Source organism: Hippichthys cyanospilos, chromosome 14 (genome assembly GCF_059441005.1).
Source record: "Hippichthys cyanospilos isolate Australia breed blue-spotted pipefish chromosome 14, RoL_Hcya_1.0, whole genome shotgun sequence".
NCBI classification, from domain to species: Eukaryota; Metazoa; Chordata; class Actinopteri; order Syngnathiformes; family Syngnathidae; genus Hippichthys; species Hippichthys cyanospilos.
In genome coordinates, this window is record NC_142382.1 from 11,750,418 (window position 1) to 11,770,019 (window position 19,602).

General features: G+C 37.6%; 3 protein-coding genes across 3 annotated transcripts; all 3 read left to right on the forward strand.

Annotated features, from left to right (window-relative positions):
• The first annotated feature begins 3,531 nt into the window (after positions 1-3,531).
• Positions 3,532-7,257, forward strand: LOC148412989 (bone morphogenetic protein 7-like). Its single transcript, XM_088433135.1, has 5 exons — positions 3,532-3,744; positions 4,827-4,960; positions 5,036-5,113; positions 5,542-5,657; positions 5,882-7,257. Exons 1-5 carry the CDS (start codon positions 3,638-3,640, stop codon positions 6,023-6,025), a joined length of 579 nt encoding a protein of 192 aa, XP_088289261.1. The 5' UTR covers positions 3,532-3,637; the 3' UTR covers positions 6,026-7,257.
• Positions 7,258-8,090: 833 nt separating this feature from the next.
• On the forward strand, positions 8,091-15,031 carry atxn3 (ataxin 3). The gene is made up of 11 exons (XM_088433879.1): positions 8,091-8,156; positions 9,870-10,034; positions 10,112-10,156; positions 10,232-10,317; positions 10,407-10,473; positions 10,544-10,631; positions 10,704-10,833; positions 10,939-11,102; positions 11,499-11,625; positions 12,717-12,772; positions 12,858-15,031. The coding sequence occupies exons 1-11, from the start codon at positions 8,091-8,093 to the stop codon at positions 12,902-12,904; spliced, it is 1,041 nt and encodes a 346-aa protein (XP_088290005.1). The 3' UTR covers positions 12,905-15,031.
• A 1,186-nt stretch (positions 15,032-16,217) lies between these two features.
• serpina10b (serpin peptidase inhibitor, clade A (alpha-1 antiproteinase, antitrypsin), member 10b) lies at positions 16,218-19,145 on the forward strand. The gene is made up of 5 exons (XM_088434091.1): positions 16,218-16,282; positions 16,381-17,004; positions 18,183-18,456; positions 18,527-18,674; positions 18,748-19,145. Exons 1-5 carry the CDS (start codon positions 16,276-16,278, stop codon positions 18,937-18,939), a joined length of 1,245 nt encoding a protein of 414 aa, XP_088290217.1. The 5' UTR covers positions 16,218-16,275; the 3' UTR covers positions 18,940-19,145.
• Positions 19,146-19,602: the final 457 nt, after the last annotated feature.

Below are 19,602 nucleotides of genomic sequence, written 5' to 3' on the forward strand. Positions count from 1 at the left end.
TAAAATGAATGTTTTTTAACTATTAAACCAAAAATAATAACTTTGTCCAGCTATACCTAACGAAGTGAACTCATCACTGGTCTCCTTGGCATTTTAGTTATCTCTTCATAACTTCCACAGGAATACTGCTGCGTTTCTGAGGTCACATCATTAAAATGACTCCCTTTTCTGTGTGTTGACATGCTTATAAAATATACTTTATTTTAGAGTGATGAAATATTTAGACGTGAGTTACATCCTCCACACTTGTTCATTACTTGGGAGACATTACAAGGAAGTATTTAGTCTTCAAGGCCTTAAGTGTTGATTGATAGTCTCCCATGATCCCAAGTGTGTAATCTGTGTGCTCTTGTATTCCTGGTATTGTAGGATCACAAAAATGTATCTTTTTTATATGTCCTGTAAACAAAACTTCTCTTCTGTATTAATTTCTGGCACATACAGCAGCATAACGTACATAAAATGTGCAGAGTTGGCCAACAATTAGTTTGCAGTTACAAACTCTTCTTGTTGTCCCTTACTGTGGTTAATCAGTTGTTAAACTTCTGACAAACAAACAGTCCTTACTTTTGTCTAAATTTGCTATTATATTACTACAATTGTAGAGTCCATGGCTTGGTCCAATCAGTGATAAAACACAGAAAATGTTGAAAACAAAAATTATGTTCAGGTTTAACATGAATGAATTTCAACCTCCAATGTTTTCTGAGCAGCTCATATAATATCAGATACTTATCATCATCATCAATGTTTATCGCAGATTTGGAAGTGTATGCATCATTCACACTCATTAGTATTACAATTATTGGTGAGTTAATTTTTGTGGGAAAAGTATGCAAAATGAATTCTTGCACCTAAGGTTGGTTTTCTGTCGAGCAGTTTTGTGCTGTCCTAAGTGATCATTTTCCGAAAAGAAGTACCCTTTAAATAGGGGGAAAGGGAAATACAGCATATGTGGTTATTTTGTTGTTTGCTTCAAACATTTTTGTAGGTTTAGGGTGGTGGGAAAATATGTAATTAATATAAAACATTTTAATGGCCCGCATGCTCCTCTTTTGTTTGTATATAAAGTGATAATACAATTATTTACCAGTAAAAAGTTCATATTTTTTCTATACTTAATTTCCAAATTATTTTTCATGTGCATTCAATACCTTTAAAAACCGCATTGCTGTGGCCTGAATGGCATCACAACTACTCAGGGCTCAAGTAACAACCAATCACAGCTCAGTTTGCTAATGTCATGACCAAACCCAGAAAAATTGAGATATTAATGGTCATTACCAAGACTGAGCACATGTGGTGTCATTTTCAAGCAAAAATTATGTTTATGCATGAAAAATAATTCGTTATCAAATTAATTTGAAATACATTATAAATGTTTTACGGCTGAAATGGCTAAATAAATGAAATGTCGATTTAAAGTAGCCTACGGTCCTTTTTATTTTGTTTAAATCCCACTTTCATTAGATGTCAAGTGTAATACACCATAAACGCCAATGTCCTTGTGCAAACACATTTTTTTGTTCCTTAAGTCTTTTTTTTTTTTTTTTTTTTTTTATTTCAGCAATGTTGAAGTATGAACTTCCCACATGGGTTGATACATTGCGCAGGTGTGTTTCACATCTTGAGAGGAACTCTCATCTATCCATGTGTGGCTGTTTTGAAGAATTTGACTTCCTTATCTGCTCCAACAATGTATTTTTGGCTCCAGTCGCCAGTTTTTTTTTTTTTTTTTTTTTTTTTTTAGTCCTCATCATTTATTTTTGTTGGCGCTCCATCCTGTCAGATATTCACATTGCCTACAAGCGGCATCTCTTATTGCCAGGTGCTCTGTTTCTTCCCTCCGCATACCGTCCTTGAGTGTCACCTGCAAACGGCAATAATACTGTCAGAATATTTATCGGGTAGATTTCTGCCTTTCATTTCTTTCCAGACTCTGCTTCATTTAGTTTTATGAATATGTCCAAAACACATGCAAATGTGTTATTTGTTATAGCGTCTGAAACCCTTTTACACCACTTATAATGTGGCTAATAGCAGCTTTCTGTGTGCCATGAATTCACATTGATGGCTATGCTGCTTGTAAACATGCAAGAAAAAAAAATCACTGATTGTGCTATTTTTGTTTGAATCGAATAATTTGAATTAGTCTAATTCACTGGCTACGGCCCATCTTTGTGGAAAGGCCCTGTGTGTCAAAACAGACTAAAGAAATGTCAAGTGTCAAACGTCACCAAGCAAGTCCGTATACATTTAGTCACAGAGGTAAAGTTAAGGGAAAATGGAATATGATATATCATATTTAGACTAACAAATACATTTCAAAAATCCACACCCAAAAAGAAAGGGCAAATCTGCCATTTCGATTTGAAGCAGCCATATTAGAGTTAAGCGGCCAGAGATTTTACAACAGGCCAGGCCACCCAGGCAGTCGCTACGGGTCCTAAGATGAAGAGGGCCCCAAAGGACTGCTCATATCAGTGACCAAACAATCACACTGCTTAAGACAGGTAGTTCCTAACTGTTGTGATTGGGACTTGGATTTTCCTTTTGTTTCATTAGTCACAATCTACTTTTGTACAGTGCTTGTAATATATTGTGTTTCCAAAAGTCATTTGCAATGAGTTTGATGTACCGAGTGGTTCAATAACTCAATGTCAATATGACCAACCTTGTTGACCAACACAAAAGAAACAGGTAAAGTTTACTTTATCGGTTCATTCCCCATCTACAAATCCCAATCTCAATATTGATCCAGATATAAGGCGCACCTGATTACAAGGCGCATCATCAGCTTTTAAAAAAAAATAAGGCTTTTAGGTGCGCCTTATAGTGCGGAAACTACAGTATATTGAATTCCACTTTCAGGTTTTCTGCTTTTATTTCAATTTCCATGTCTGCCTCTTCAGTCTTTTTCTTTTCCCTGTTTTCTTCTAATTCATGCAAAATTTTAATCATATTGTGGCATGGTTAAGAACTCAACAGGAAATTTTCATTTAAAAAAATACACATTATCAATAGGAAAAGTGATTTAAAATACCATAATATTTTATGAACCTATTAGTACTTGGTATTGGAATCGATGATACTGGCACGAGAATCAAAAAATCAGTGTGGAGAGCTCCATATCCCAAAAGTATCTCATTTGTGGCTCAGGGGCCATTTGCAGACTTCAGAATGATATTTTAAAATTGTATTCAACACCATTATGTTGTTCATTTGAATATGTTTAATTGTCCAATCTTAAAATAGACAATTTGTTTGTACGGTGCACATAACAGGATGTCTGGCCTTGAGTCGCACGCCCGTGGTGGTATTAGTTCTTTTGATGTTGTTTTATTGGACTTTCTTGGTGTATTGCCAAGCACGTGGGTGGTTTTGCACCTTCTGTTAATCTATTTCCTCCTCTCTCTCGGTGTGTGTGCTGGCTCATCCTCCATGTTCTCTTTCACACAGACCAGGAGACGGGACAACAATGTTAAGCATCCCAAGGCCAAGCAGGGCTAGAGGAAGATAAAAAGCCAGTTTTCCCAGGGGCTGACAACCATTATCTTGTGCAGCATCCTCCTGTCTGTACAGCCATTTGCAATCGCAAGAAGCCACCGTTGTCGTGTTTGCTCGCCACAGTTTATCCATGGCGAGACCTGAGATGTCCTTTGGCTTTGTCGCCATGATGGTGCTGATGTGCTCCTCTGTTGTGATTGCGTTCGTCTTGCAGCCTTCCAAGCAAGAAGACTCCAGGTGACTTTCTATTGGGATACTCTTAATACTTTTGCTTTTCTTTTAAAATTATGATAATGGAGAGTCATGAATGGTCATCCATGCTTTGCTCAACCACCAATGCTTGTAATACATGTATTGATTGTTGACTGTGCTTTCTCCCGAGGTGCTATTTGTTTTTAGGGTTGCATGGTGAGACACTTCATTGTTCTTTCAGGGGCGTTCAGGCGCAAATGCCAATGGTGTCCCACCCATGCTTTACAGAGAGAATCAGTTGACGCATCCCGCATCTCCACTTTTTTAAGTATATGTTGTTGAATTTAAATGTAGGTAAGCGTATGACAACCATGACCCAATTAATTCATGTGTGAGCCCAAAAGGTAAAACTTTAACACATTTTTTTTTTTTTTTATCATCTTCAAAATAAATAATAGTTTAAGAAAATATTAGTATTTTCTCTAATATATTCTGTACAGGTTGGTTCGATAATTTATGACAAAAGACGAAAGACCGTGCATTACAAATGAAATATTTATTTTCATTTCTATAAATTTGAACAGGACATTGTATTGTTTGTTTTACAAATATTCATAACAGCACTTTTTCTTTTTTGTACTGATTTCTTTTTCTTATATATTGTTAATTGATGTGCTTACACACAAATGAATCAATATCAATTAAATTTAAATCAACTATTTAATCAGTTTAATCATGTTTACAGCGTAATGTATACATGTTTTAATCATATATTTAGTTTTGTTCATATAGTAAATGTCATCTATTTTATTGGAATTTATCACTAGCACATTTTAGATTGTAATATGTTAATCTTTGTACTTTTTATACTGTACATGCATTTATTTATTTATTTTACTTTTACTGGATTATTGTCATGGTCATTCATAGTATGTATATGTAGTTTATCATTACCTAAGCCCTCAGACAGCAAGTGACAAAATTGCCGCCCACTGACATGGGCAATCAGATGTGAGTAGACCAGTGAAAAGAAGATATTGAAACGTAATGATACTTTTTGACTTGACATCCCCTTTAAACATTTTGACGCAAATCATTTTTCAGTTTTTGTTGCTGACTGTGTGCAGGTGCCAGGGTGAATCTCTGCCATCCATCCGAAAGGAGCTCTTGGCTGCCCTCAACCTCCAGACGGAGCCACGTCTGCCTGAGGGTGCCTTGAAGCAATGGAGCAGAACTGCAGAGCAGCTCAAGGCTGTTGCAGGTAAAATTGGAGTGCAGATGTTGACAACCTAAATCCCAGGAACTTCGATGCCCAATTTCTTCCCTACTTCCATAGTTTCTTCTGGCTCTTCCTTTGATGATGTCCAGGACACCTCAGGATGCTGCACCAAGACCACAGAGGTTTTCATGAAGGGTAAATCCTCACATATTATGTCATATAATTATCTCCAGTGGGTTAAAAATTACCCAATTATGAGTCAAAAAAGGACCCTACCAAAATTTGGGTCAATTTGAATTTCTGTGTTCTTTTTCACATAAAAGTAAAACATAGGCCATTTTGTGCACCACAGCCTAAAAAAATTGAGTTGTTTTGTGAAAAAAAAACAACAACAACAGACATTAGGTGGGTCAGTCTTTTTTTGACTCAAAACTGGGTTGCTGTTCATGCAACAGTTTTTAGAGTGTTGTTTTTTTAAAGCTTAAAAAAACTTTTCAAAAATGTTACTTTTTTATTTTTTAAATGTAGGTCATTTCCATCTACGTTTTTTGGTAGAAATATATGATATAGGATTCAACTGTTTAGTGATTCACTGTTGTACTTAATTCCATGTTTTCCTGAAGATTTGGGCTGGGACAATTGGATGATCTATCCCGAGAGTGTCACCATGGTGCACTGCTGCAGTCACAAAGCGTCATGCAGGCCCCAACCCAATGACCCTCAACCCGATGACTTGCAGGTATCTTTGCTGCAAATGACTCGTTTATGTTGGTCTCATATTTTTTTACATTACAAAAATAAACAAACAAAAAAAAAACCTACCATTGAACAGGGGTGTGTACACTTTTTAAATCTTCTACATAGTCATAAGTGAAAGACATGATGCATCAATGTTGAGTCCCAATGTAATTTTTCGGAATATTCCAGCATTTAAAGGCCTTCTGTGTTTTCTTGACTCCCCAGGTTCAGACGCCATGTTGCCAGCCCACTGACCAGGAAGCGGTGCCCGTCCTTTACATGGATGAGTGGAACACAGTGGTCATCACTTCCATGCACTTGCCACGCCGCTGTGGCTGCCCGGCCGGTCTGCCGCCATTCCAAGAGTAATGTTTGTTACCTGTATCACACCACAGTTCCTAAACTTGCATTGTAAAGAAAAAACAAATTCCCATGCCAAAAAATTGATAATCAATAAAATGGTTTACAGCAGAGGTGTCCAAACTTGGCCCTCGAGCGCTACTACCCTGCATGTTTAGATGTTTCCATCCTCCAACGCACCTGATTAAAATGATCAGGATCATTATCAGGCTTCCGCTGAGCTTGATGATGAACTAATCATTTTAATCCGATGCCTTGGAGGCATTCAGGCTAGTGGCTTCCTAGGAATGGATTTGGACACCCCTGGATTACAGTATTCTAGTAATGATCACACGACATCACACGCTTGACACACTCTAGATTATTGCGGCTCTTTTTTTCCTTGGTTAACTTTATCCTTGGTGTCGAGGGTAGCTATTAAAAGCCAATCACAGGTACTGAGTGTTCCCTCCAAAAATGTGCAAACATTACTTGTTTCTTTCTGAAAAGCATCTCCGATTTTGGAGCAAGCAGGCTGAGTGAATACTTAACAAGTTACATACAGATATATAGTTATTGTTATCTGCAAATGTAATCTTTCTTCTTTTTTTTTTTACTATGTGTGTGTTTCATAGATCGTCACTGTCTTTTTGAAGAGCATGGAAATTCTTGTTTCTTTTTTTTTTTTTTTTAGATTCAAAGCAATAAAAACTAATTTGGCTCTATAACACCTTTTAACAATGTTCATTTTCAAAACCAGTCTCAACTTGACAAATATAAAAATTAAGTGGCATTACAATCATGAGTAGACCCCAAATAATTTAGTAATTTGGTGTGTTGATGGCCCTCTTCAGAAGAGAATCCCATTTGCCCCCAGCTGGCGATTTGCATACTTTTAATAAGCCTTTGATTGTCTTTTCATTTTGGATTCAGAGAAAATCAAAAACACATTTACGATACATGCTTCTTAATGGACAGTGACCATATATAACCAATACTTGTTTCTAGGTCTCTATTCACTATTGAGTGCTGAGTTATTTTTATTTGTCAATGGTTCTCTAGCTCTTTTCTCACATTTGCCTCAGTTACCTCACGCATGTATTTTTCTGACTCATAATAATGATTTTAAAAAACAGTATACGTGTCTATGTCTTCATAGCACCTCATCTAAACCTTCAAGTATATGCTGATGAAACATTGCTCAATGTGTTTAATCACTGCTACCATTTCTTGTTTAATAAAAGTTACTGAAATCAGCTTCACACATTTGTGCAGTCTTTGAAAAATGAATGGTTATTCCGCTTACTTTAATACAAAAACTGTATTCGACTCTGCACGTCTCGTCACATTCCCAAAAACATGCATGATTGGTATATTGGACACTCTAAATTACCCTAAAGGGACAATGTGTAAGATTTTGACCGTTTTTAATCAAAAAGGTATAAATTAAATTATTCTAAATTTGAAATATGAAAATAAATGAGTTCTTAACAACCAACAGTATGATTTAAATATAATCGTAGTTCTAGTTATTATTAAATTATATTACATGAGGAGTGGCACTCCTCCGGACGCTGCCATGTCTATTATAGCTATGGACAATGGTAAATGCAGCACCTCCTACTGTCCACAGTGAAAAAAGGTCTAAATCTTACACATTGTCCCTTTAATTGTCTTTGTGAATGTTAATGTTCATTTGTCTCTGTGTACTCTGCGATTGGCTCGAAACTTGTTTGATTGCTGGGATAGGCACCAGCAAGCTCATTACCCATGTGAGGACAGGAAAATGTATGTATGTATGGATGTATGGATGTATGGATGGATTGATGGATGGATGGATGGATGGATGGATATACAAACATTTAATGTTACAATCTAAAAAATTACAATTCATTCTCAAGGGGAGTTGCCGTTTTCAATTCAGATTGAAGCAACTCAGCCGTCAGAATACATTCAAAAATGTCTTGTAATATGTTATGGCTTGGTATTATACATACAGTATTTACAAAGTTTATTTTGAAGTGTAAATGAAATAGTTATGGACGCGCAGGCCCGAGCTAATCCGCTAGAAGGCGCTCCTCGCTTTGTGTGCGCTATGACGAGCAAGGTCAGAGTTGAATGTTTGACAGGGAAAGCAATGGATGCCATATTTCACGAGAAAGTAAGTTAAACGTGAACATTACGACTTTTATCATCAGGTAAATTTTCTCATGCGCCCATTAAAGAGTGAGTCGCTTGCTAGTGATATGTTAACTACGGTGTTTAATCAATGTTGGAGCTGTTTGTGCTTGGCAGTGTTGGTTCCCTATTATTAGCTATGTTGCTAAAGTTGCTATTCAATACCAATCGTGAAAACTTTGTTTACAATAACAACTGAAGAAGTATCATAAAGATGGTAAAATTGTTGAACGACTTGTTTTTCTTTTTACATTAGTAAGTGAACGACTCACAGCTTGCTGGAATAACAAACTATTGTAACGCAAAAAGCAAGAATAATGGAAAATAATTATTTGATCTGCCGAATTTAAAAATGTGCCCACTCTGAAATAGAATGACAGTCTCAATTTTTACGGTTGCTTAATGATTGTGGTCAGATACAGATTTATTAGTACAAATGCGTACCAACACTCAATATACCGAGTAACAGTATATCCAAGCCAAACATCATGTTGTCATTGAATGGTAGCGATGGAGAAACCGAAGCTTTATCAAACACTGAATTAATCTGAAGTAGTTGTTTTGAAATGGGTCAGTGTTTTGAAGCATTTCACACAAATTCGTCGTGGTGAGTTAGCTCACTGCTTTCTGAAACTTGTGAAACGTTCAATCAATTTGAAGCAGTTTCTGTTGAAATTGTTCAGTGGTTTTGAACATTTGACACAATGCAGTGTGGTGACATCTCCTGGATAAAATTATATTAAATTTACCAATGTTGAACATGAAACTGTGACGATAGTTGTATAAAATGGTTGTGACTGTAAATAAATAACTAACTAACTGGCAAAAATTTAACTTCTATATGAGTGCTTAGAACAGGGGTGTCCAAACTCGATTTTTGAAGGCAAATGTTCTGCATGTTTTCCAGGTTTCTTTCCCTGACACATCTGATCCTGAATGATCAGGATGTGTTATCAGGCTTGTGATCATTTGAATCAGGTGTGTCAGGTAAAGACACCTGGAAAACATGTAGGATACCAGCCCTCGAGGATTGAGTTTGGACACCCCTGTCTTAAAAGACTATGCGCAAATCTGATGCGCAATTGCAAATTAATCTCATTCCATCACTCTCTTTCATTCTCAATTACTAAATGTGTGCAAAAGTTCTCCTCTTCTCGAGTAACCCACAAAATATTGAGGAATCTTGCCTCTTTCTGAGGATTGTGAGTCACCCTAAACCACCTGGAGTCACACGTCAATTTCCGCGGTCATATGACATTCCACCGGATAGAGCAGGACATAACACAATTTATTGTCATACTTCTGCCGCGAGCGCTCGGTATGAGTCGAGCCTCTGTTTGGTGCTAGACGTTACGAGATGTTCCACTAGACTCAGCGAGACATTGCAACAACTTTTTGCGATGAATCTGCTGCAAGTGTCAAGCGTCTGCTTCGAGTGTGACATCGCTATTGTATGGTGCAGATATTGGCGTGTAAATCCAAGTTAGTATTCACAAATAATAATTTTAAAAGTAAATATGACATAAGTACAATACGCAATGAATAACTAAGGCACTGTGGAATAATGTGTTATGTGTTATGCAGCAGATTTTTATGGGCTGTGTGCTGAGACATTTCTTGTATGACTTTGCTGCTGCATGGAAACTTGCAGCTTGTGATTGTACTATCAGTGTGGTAACTGTTGTTCAACTTACAGCAAGAGGGCTCTCTCTGCGCTCAGCACTGCCTCAACAACTTGCTGCAGGGTGAGTACTTCACCCCAGTGGATCTCTCGACTATCGCACATCAGCTGGATGAAGAGGAGAGGATGAGGATGGCAGAGGGAGGAATGGGCAGTGCTGAGTATAGGACTTTTTTACAGGTAAGAGAAATTTGGAATGTCAATGCATTCATTTGTTCACATTCTAAAATTAATAAATGTGCTGTGTTTGTTTGTAGCAACCATCTGGAAACATGGATGACAGTGGGTTCTTTTCAATACAAGTGAGCTCCAAAGATTTAATTTTTTTAAAGGTTAAGCATCATAATAACATGTAACATTTTTCTGGGATATCATAGGTTATTAGCAATGCTCTCAGAGTTTGGGGACTGGAGCTTATCCTCTTCAACAGCCGGGAGTACCAGAGCCTAATGATAAATCCAATGTATGTTTTCTCTGTCAAAGTTATTTGGCATCATGATTTAGACTATTGAATGTACGTATTATAATAAGGCGTCTGTCTGTGGGTTACAGAAATGAAATAGCCTTCATATGCAATTACAAGGAACACTGGTTTACTATTCGCAAACTTGGACAACAGGTACATGCCTTCCAACATAAGATATACAGAAGCTTGATTCATGAAACTAATTTTTGGTTTCTCATTTCAGTGGTTTAACTTGAATTCACTTTTGACTGGACCAGAGTTGATCTCGGACACATATTTAGCCCTTTTTCTTGCACAGTTGCAGCAAGAGGGTAATGATATTGTCAAATGAGTTTATAAAATGAAAAACTATGGAAAGTACTAATAAAAATGAACATGTGCAGGTTATTCCATATTTGTGGTCCGGGGAAATCTTCCAGACTGTGAAGCAGAGCAGATTCTTGGAATTATGAGAGTGCAGCAACAGCAGCGACCAAAACTCATTGGCGAGGTCCTTGCTCAGACAAGTGCAGGGTACATACAAAATGGAGAATCTATTTATGTTTGAAATTAGTGACTTAAATTGTTGAAATCAACCATGTTTTTTTTTTTTTTTTTTAATCCATGTGTAACTTTCAGCATGTCAACAAAACTGAGCCAGACGGAGTTGAGCTTTGGGATGGAGAATGACGTTGTGGATGAAGATGAAGAGCTGAGGAGAGCTCTCGCGCTCAGCAGGCAAGACATTAATGTAGAAGATGAGGAAGCGGATCTCCGGCGGGCCATTCAGCTTAGCATGCAAGGTAAAATAAACACTTCCAATGTAGGGCTTAGCAATTCTTTTTTTTTTTTTTTTTTTTTGTCCATTCATTTTAAGTTTACAGCTCAGGATGATGGAAATCCTGATTTGTATTTTGTGTGTGATATTTTAAGGAGTGCTCCCTCTGATGAGAATTTAGACAAACAACATGGCTGGGAACATAGTAAGGCTGGTTTACAAAAAAACAGACTTGCTTTTTCTCCTCTTTTTCTATTAAAAAAAAGATAAGAGAAAATCTATTTATGGCAAATAACTTTTTTTTTGTACATTAATATCTGAGATATTTTTTTAAAGCCATATTACCCAGCCCTAGTTTGTGATTTAGTTATGTCTTTTCAATTTTTTTAATTTATGTTTTGTTTTGCCATCAAAATTATAGGGGCTTCTTCAGATTCTGGGAGTGGACATGTGCGAGTGGACAGCGGGGCTGCAGAAGAACACAGAGTACATAGTGAGGCACTCACAGCAGATGAGCTGAGGCAGAGACGGCAAGCCTACTTTGACCGGTGGGTTTATATGTATATGTCCTAGTACGATGAGAATTATATGAGAATGCCAATCTTTCAACTTCTTCATTTGTCCAAGTTGTTGTTGTCTCACACATCTACTGAGCTGTAGTGCAATGTCTCCTGTAAAGACAAAGCAAGTAAATGTTTTCATAGTAGTAACAATGTTTTTGTTCTAAGTCAGAAAATAGTCAAATATGCTTAGTATAAAAACATTCATTTAGGCATACACACAGCCTAAGTGCCCAGTTTTTTTTTTTCCTCATTAAAATTGAAGGTATCTAAAACTCAGCCCAAAGCGAAGATTTGCCAAATCCTCCGGATTCACGACTGCGTATAGCAATTATAACCTGGAATTTTACGCCATCTTTGTCTCCTTTTGGCTTTTCCCTTCAGGGATCGCCACAGTGAATCAACTGCCTCCATCTAAGCCTGTCTCCTATATCCTCTCCAACTATCTTCATGTCCTCTTTGCCTACATCTATAAACCTCCTCTTTGGTCTTCCTCTAGATTTCCTTCTTGGCAATTCAAAAGTCATCATCCTTCTACATATATTTTCACTATCTCTTCTGTGTACATGTCCGAACCATCTCACTGTGGCCTCTGAGTTTATCTCCTAAAACGGATGTATTAATTTCTGAACCTATCCATCTTGGTCACTCCCAAAGAGAACCTCAGCATCTTCATCCCTTCTACCTCGAGTTCTGCCTCCTGTCTTTTCCTCATATAGAGGAGCTTAATGTTGTTCTACCTGTCACTATATGTCATTGGCTTAGATTAATGAGTTGCAATTAATTGGTAATTTTTTTGACATTTGGATCATTTCTCACGAAATCTCTGATGGTCTTTTACATGACATTTGAGTGCCACAATGCTTTGGTTGGCAATACCTAACTGCAGTAACTATACCTAATAGAAATTGTCTGGTATTCACTCTATTATGAAATGAATGCCTCCAGGCATTATTTCAAGATACCCATTTTAATTTTTTAGCTTGCAAAAACTTTACACTAGAGCTTTTAAATGCTCGAATTTGACTCTGAAAACGTGTATGAATTCTAACACATAAACAACTGTTTTGAATATTTAGGCAGCAGTGCCCTCTTCAGTCTAACATTCCTCAACAAGGCAACACAACATCAATAGGTAAGCATGTTGCAGGATTTCAGATAAATACCGACTGAAGCGAAAGATGAGGATTCGTTCCTATTCTTTGCTCACCTTTCTCCAGAGAACAGTTGCACTGAAGTGGACCAACAACAAAAACCCAGCCTGTGAAGGTGCAAGACATCTGCTTTTGTTGAAGAGCTACCTGGGCCTGTAACCCCTCCCAATTCAGGGGTCGTTTTGCGCCTTCTACCTTTTTGCACCTTTTGCGAACGTGTGGACGTTGAGGAGACTGAACCCTTTTCCCCAGTTGGTTCGCTGATGGGCATTCGAAAAGAATGAGAGGAAATGACAGCAGGCGGCCTGGTCTTGCTTCCGTTGAGGTTGCAAAGAAGCTGAACTCATGATGCAGTGAAACAAGTTTGCCTTTTTTTTTTTTTTAAACCATGGCGCCTTCTATTTCTACTGTATACTGTGTAATTTCCTAATTTCCTTTTTGCAAGGGATAAATATAGGAACTGTTGCATTTGAAAGGGTGTTTATGGAACGGAGTTAAATTCATAGCGCTCGTGCGCTGTGAAGTTGCGCTCCTGAGTTTTGTGTCGGACATGTTCCTCATAACGTCTGTATTATTTAAGTCATTTGTTGTCGGAACAAGGAAACATCTTTCAGCAAGCGCTTGATATTTCTTCTCATTCACTATCACACATTATTTCATTTTTGAGCTGATAAGGAGCATCACCGATTTTCTGTTATTGTGCCATCCTTACTAAGTTAATTTAGTAGTCTGAAACCATTTCCACTGACATTATCTACTCCACTCTTGACAAAAGCCCAGTTTCTACCGAGAAATCTACTTGACTCTACGCCCTTTTTCTGGTACCTACTGCTTTTCAGTTCCAGTACAAAGTGGCCACTGCGACACACTAGGCCAGACTGTAAAGAGGATCTTAGCAAGGCACCTTTGCACTGGACACTTACTGCTTAATATGGCAAAACGTGGTAATTTTAGCTCTCAGCATCAAATGTTAACTATTGAGCCTGGAAGGGGGCTCCTTCCTCCTGTGGTCCTTGTGAAGGTTTCTCATTTTCCCCAGGTGGGGTTTTTGAGTTTTTCCTTCCCCTTCTGGGCGCTTAGTTCAGGGGATGCCGTTGTGTATTTTTTATATGTTCAGTAGGATTTCTTTTTCACCAGTGAAGCCCTTTCAGGCTATGGTGATTCAGGGCTATACAAATAAACTTTACTAGTACCAAAAAAAAAGTAACCTTGGTCCAAAACATGATGTCTTTGGAGGTCATTGATTGGTCCGAGACAGATTCGAAAGTGTGTCTGTGCGAAGCTCCCGGGGAACACAGCTACCATTGAGGACAGTTGCTGAAGAGAGGAACAATATTTCAAAACAACCAATAAAGAAGGAAGAACCAAGTACCAATAATACTTTGGCACCTTCCATTGTTTTTGTTATGTACGGTCATTAACATAATGTCACTGGCGATGTGAGGAGGGCTTTCTTGGTAGTGGCGGTGGCGATGGAGGCGCGCTGTTCTTTGGTGTAGACCCGAGCAGAGTAGATGCTGTTGGTGGAAACATGGCTATAATAACTCATATCATTCCTTCCTGTTATCGTCATTTTATTTTGGATCGATGCAAAACAAGATTTAACTGTCAAGTGACTTTTTCAATATTTTCCCGTTTGTTGCTGACAGTACACACTACTTAAGGGAACAGGATTTGGAATTCACATGTGATGAATAAATCAATCTATTATTCCAGCAGGACTTCATACATTCTTTCGTATGTATGATGATGATGAATGGATGACTTCAAGTCCCCTTTGGAAAGGTATGCACTGCTTTTAATAATTGTCTCTGCCACTGTTTCGTGGCATTCCAAAATTAGTATTTTTTTTTTTTTAATGTGACCTCTTGATGTGATAAGAAATCCAAAGAACACATTTCAGCATTAATCATCATTGTATTATGAATCCATTTTACCATTGACAATTCCAACTATGCTTAAGGTAGAATTTCATGTGAAATTTGATATCATGAGGGTGTGGGAGGATTCCGCGATTGAATGATCCCTGTCATTTTTATGCCCCCCCTTTTAGGGTCTATCATGTTTTCTTGATTTAAAATGTACAGTTAAGCATGCAAATGCTGAAATAACGACTAGTTTGATGTTCACTTGCTTCTCACTGTATGCACTAACTCATCATTTTTGTCAAGTTTTATTCCTTAATGCTTACATTCTTAAAATATGCAGGTGTTGTTCAAGGATTAAAGAAACATTCACCATGCTGTGGTCATTTTATTGAACTTCTACTCGCAACACACTACCCATCAAAAATTAAAGGGTGAACATATTGTAATTTTCGGCAGTAAAAAGTTGATATTTTGTCAATAGCTAATTTGATTATTATTTTTCCTCTCCAGTTAATGTCTTTAAAAGTGCATTTAGCATGCCCTAACATGCACTCAAGGTCCCAAGTAACAACCAATCATGGCTCATCAGCTTTGTGGGTTAGATCATTTGACATTGGCGAGGTGAGTCATTATTAGTTGTTACCTTAGTACAATGAGTCATGATTAGTTGTTACCTTAGCCCTGAGTACATTTGGTGTCTGTCAACCAAGCAAAGTAAATTTGTTTTTAAAAGTGTTAATTGTTCATGAAAAATATTTGTATGACTAAAGACAAAATATTAGCTTTACAGTATACTGCTCAAAATGGCTTCATAAAATTAGTAACACCTTAAATGAAAGTGGGCATTTTGAGTGCTCGGGGCCTCGTACACAAAAACACATCTTTTGATATCATTCATATTGAACGTAAAACATTACTAGCTGTCAGTGAAAACTATAGATGTGATTCATCCATACTCAATACTCATACACAAGTCAATTAGTTTTTATTTATTTTATTACGACAGGTAATAAAGATATATTGCATACCGGTTCATAAGCTGGGGTAAATCAGAGGCTTTTCAGGCACGTATATATCTCATTTGACACCTTTACGGTCAGCCCTGTAAAGATTTTTACATCTTAAGTCATCAATAGTCGTGAATTAATTAGTATTATTATTAATATTATTAGTATTATTTATTTACTGCAAGTAATGCATTTTATTCTTTTATCATTTTCAGTGACGTACGGTATGTACATAGGTGACAGGTAGAAATGAACTCATTCACTGCTAGCCCATTAAAAATAGATCCTTGATGCCTATAGCCATCAATGATAATCAATGAGTGAAAAGGCACTACCCATTCATGCTCTCCATGCACACACAAGCAGAGGGACACTATTTCTGGATCAAGAAGTGGCAGAGCCCCCTTGCCCAGCATATTCATATTGTGAATATTATTCATTTCACACAGTCGTAGACTAATACGCACACACAAACCGAATGCATCAACAATTGGACAGGGGGCAGGAAAGCGCAAATAAGCAATGTCCCATGGTTAATGTGTAACACTCAAAGCACACTTGCACTTTGTTTCCCCAAATAACAAAGTTTTGGACTTATTGTTACTCAAGATGGTTGGTACGTATGAGAGTGAAATAATGTTTGTGAGATGAATGATGTGTTATCAATGTTTTTTTGAATTTGCCGTTAACAGCATATTTGTCTTCGTGATTCAGGTTATGTACCCCAACGTTCCCAGACACAAATGATGGCTGAGCTGAAGATGAGCTTTGTTTTTGGGCTGATGTGTCTCCTTGCTCCTGTGCAGCAAGCACCGGTTCCCTACTCCAGCATTTTGAATCTCTCCTTCAAAAACATGGAATTTGCTATGAACCTGTACCGCAAGATTTCCACTTACCATGACGAAAACGTCATTTTCTCGCCTCTGAGCATTTCCACCAGTTTTGCCGCCCTCTCCATGGCCTCAGATGGCAGCACATACGAGGAGATACTAAAAGGACTCAAACTGGAGAATCTGGAGCAAGCTGACCAACCAGATCTTATTCCAAAGTTGTTCCAGACGCTTCTTACAAACATCTCGCAGAATGGAACGACTAAACTGGACCAAAGCATGTCCCTTTTTATCCGTCGTCACTTTAGCATAGAGAAGCTCTTTGAGGAACAGATTAAGTCATATTTTTACGCAGATGTTAAGAGTATAAACTTTGAAGACACAAATGCAAGCATCAGTCTCATTAATGAGTTTATAAAGGACAGGACCAGGGGTAAAGTCACAAAGATGATCTCCACAATTGATCCGATGACTGAGCTCATGATGATCAACACTTTTTACTTCCAAGGTAAGTTTGAATTTAACTGACATTTTTCTTTGCATTGCACTGCAACTATTCTCTCAAAACTGTTGGGTTAAAAATAACCCCAAATGAGTCAAAAAGAGACAAACACAAATTGGATTCAGGACTGTCACTATTGAATTAAAAATAAAAATAGATTATCCTATTGAAACATTCCAACTATTAAAAAAATAATCTAGCAAGGTTGAACATGAGCTGATTTTTTTGTAATTTACAAAGGTTGGAAGTTAATTGAATTGGAAAATATAACGACTAATTATTTATTATTTTTGGTATGTATGAATTTTTCTACGCCAACAAAATGTTCATATGCTAAACGGTTAGCAATCACGATTAGCAATAATGTGCTATTTAGGTCAATAAACGTCTTATATAAGTATTATTTAGTTCAAGTCTCCTTAAAGTCACATGCAGACGATGCTTAAATAATAGCCCAAGACTTGAGCTAGCTGTTCTTCTTTGTCTTCTCCTTTTCAAAGAGCACAATCGGCATGTTTCACGCTTAATTGCCCTTTACTGATTAAAATTTGTAAATTTAAACCCAATGTAGACTGTTTGTTGTGACAGGTTATATTCTCAGATAATAAAGCGCTATTGCTTCTTGGGAAGTTCTTTCCTCTGTTTTGGAAAGCTCCATGAGATAATATTGTCTTTAGGCACGCAGATAGCATCAGCCATTTTGGTCACTAGGTGGTGCACCAAAAAAAAAAAAAAAACATTTTGGCAAGTCTTTCTTGCTTGCTGCCATTGCAACACCATACGTCTGCAAGAAAGGTCCGTGTAGAAAACAGCAGCACAAACATCGTTCTGCGGCTGATATTTTCAGTTGACCTTTCTTTAAAGTTCATTACCCGACTTGGTTTATTTTTTCCCCACCCCCTAATTGGGTTATTTGGCTAGCCCATAAAGTTGGGTCAGAAAGAATAACCCAGAAAACATCCCAATTTGGGTAACTTTTTGGTCTACATAAGGAATTGGGCTAATCCCAAATTTGGGGTGTTCCGTACAAAGAACTAAACTGCACTGTTTTTCTTTTTGTTTTATTCATACGCACCAACATTTTGAATTAAATATATAACCAAGAAAGTTGAGTTTCCTTCTTTGACTCAATTTAAGTAACCTTTGACTCAAGTGTTTTTAGCGTGTATTTTTGACTCCTACAGGTGGGTGGAAGATGCCATTCAACCCCAATTTCACATTCAATGCACCCTTCTACGTTGACAACTACAATATTCTGCAAGTGCCAATGATGTTCAAAGAGGACAAGTTTGAAACAATGGACGACACTCGCCTTGGTGCCCGTGTGCTGAAACTGCCCTACTTGGAAGGCGTGGCTATGCTCATCCTGCTGCCCAACAAAGGAGTGGATTACAATACTATCGATGAAGAGATCAGTGCAAAGAAAATGCTTGGTTGGATCAAAAAACTGCAAAAGACGTAAGGTGTATTTTTTTTTTAAGCCATGTAACAAAGGCTCATACTGCCTTATGTGATTTTGCGTTCACAGTAAACTGGAGATCAACATCCCTAAATTTAAGATGGAGGAATCATACTCTTTGCACGACATTCTCCCAGAGATGGGTTTCACTAGTCTATTTGGTGGCTCCGCCAATTTGACCAAGCTGAGCAAAGACAAAGACCTTAAAGTTTCAGAGGTTAATTTTCACATAACCATATTTGAGTCTGAAACTTGCCTCTTGTTAAATTTCAACTGTCTTTGAATTGCAGGTGCTACACAAAGCTGTCATTGATGTAGATGAGGTGGGGACGACTGCAGCGGCTGCCACAACAACTGGCATCATTCCCTACTCGTTACCCCGGACCTTCATTGTCAACCGTCCGTTTTTCTTCTTCATATACCATGAAGAGACAAAATCCTTGTTGTTCATGGGTAGGGTGATTGACCCCACCAAAAACTAATAGCCATGACTTAGTGTACGTTGACTTTGGAAAAGCGTTGGCACATGTTTATTCAGGCATAGCGTTTTTAAAAGTCTGACTTAGCTTGTAATTCTTCTGATGGTATATATATTGCAAAAGACCCATGATCTGTGAAAAAAGAAAAGAAATGAAACTGTATCATATGCTTGACTGGCCGTTGAAATAAAAGCCAAGCTAAACCCCAACTCATTTGTGATCTAGAAACTACCTGTATATACTCAATGACCTGTATCAGACACTTTGACACAGGAGCTTTCATTTTTTTACTGAATTTACTCAACTTCGCCCACATTTTAATACCATCGCCACATCATAATTATATTGCCTACACATACATGCAGTATAACAGTATGTCATCGCCACTAAAATGAGCTTAACATCAATATTCAATTAATAACATGACAAAACAGGCATACTCACCAGAGATACTATCACTGTATGTATGTTAAAGTTTACCTTCTCTGCTTCATTGGACAGATTAGATTTACATGGCAGCAAGGCTAAGATCTGTGAATGCAGTGCAGCTAAGAAAAGCACAACAAAATAAACAGAATAGATTGTTGACCAAAAACTAATGCCGCTTCATGCACAAAAAAGATCTGCGATAGCCGTAGGTTTGTTGTCCTCGATAGCCCAAAAACT

Bases quoted from the DNA above. Each gene is read 5' to 3' on its own strand.
- atxn3 (XM_088433879.1), top strand. From the start codon at position 8,091: ATGACGAGCAAGGTCAGAGTTGAATGTTTGACAGGGAAAGCAATGGAT. The intron at 8,157-9,869 runs GTAAGTTAAACG...TTCAACTTACAG, and splicing joins ATGCCATATTTCACGAGAAA to CAAGAGGGCTCTCTCTGCGC. The intron at 11,626-12,716 runs GTGGGTTTATAT...TTGAATATTTAG, and splicing joins CGGCAAGCCTACTTTGACCG to GCAGCAGTGCCCTCTTCAGT.
- LOC148412989 (XM_088433135.1), top strand. From the start codon at position 3,638: ATGGCGAGACCTGAGATGTCCTTTGGCTTTGTCGCCATGATGGTGCTG. The intron at 3,745-4,826 runs GTGACTTTCTAT...GACTGTGTGCAG, and splicing joins TCCAAGCAAGAAGACTCCAG to GTGCCAGGGTGAATCTCTGC. The intron at 5,114-5,541 runs GTAAATCCTCAC...GTTTTCCTGAAG, and splicing joins CACAGAGGTTTTCATGAAGG to ATTTGGGCTGGGACAATTGG.
- serpina10b (XM_088434091.1), top strand. The intron at 17,005-18,182 runs GTAAGTTTGAAT...TGACTCCTACAG, and splicing joins CAACACTTTTTACTTCCAAG to GTGGGTGGAAGATGCCATTC. The intron at 18,675-18,747 runs GTTAATTTTCAC...TTTGAATTGCAG, and splicing joins AAGACCTTAAAGTTTCAGAG to GTGCTACACAAAGCTGTCAT.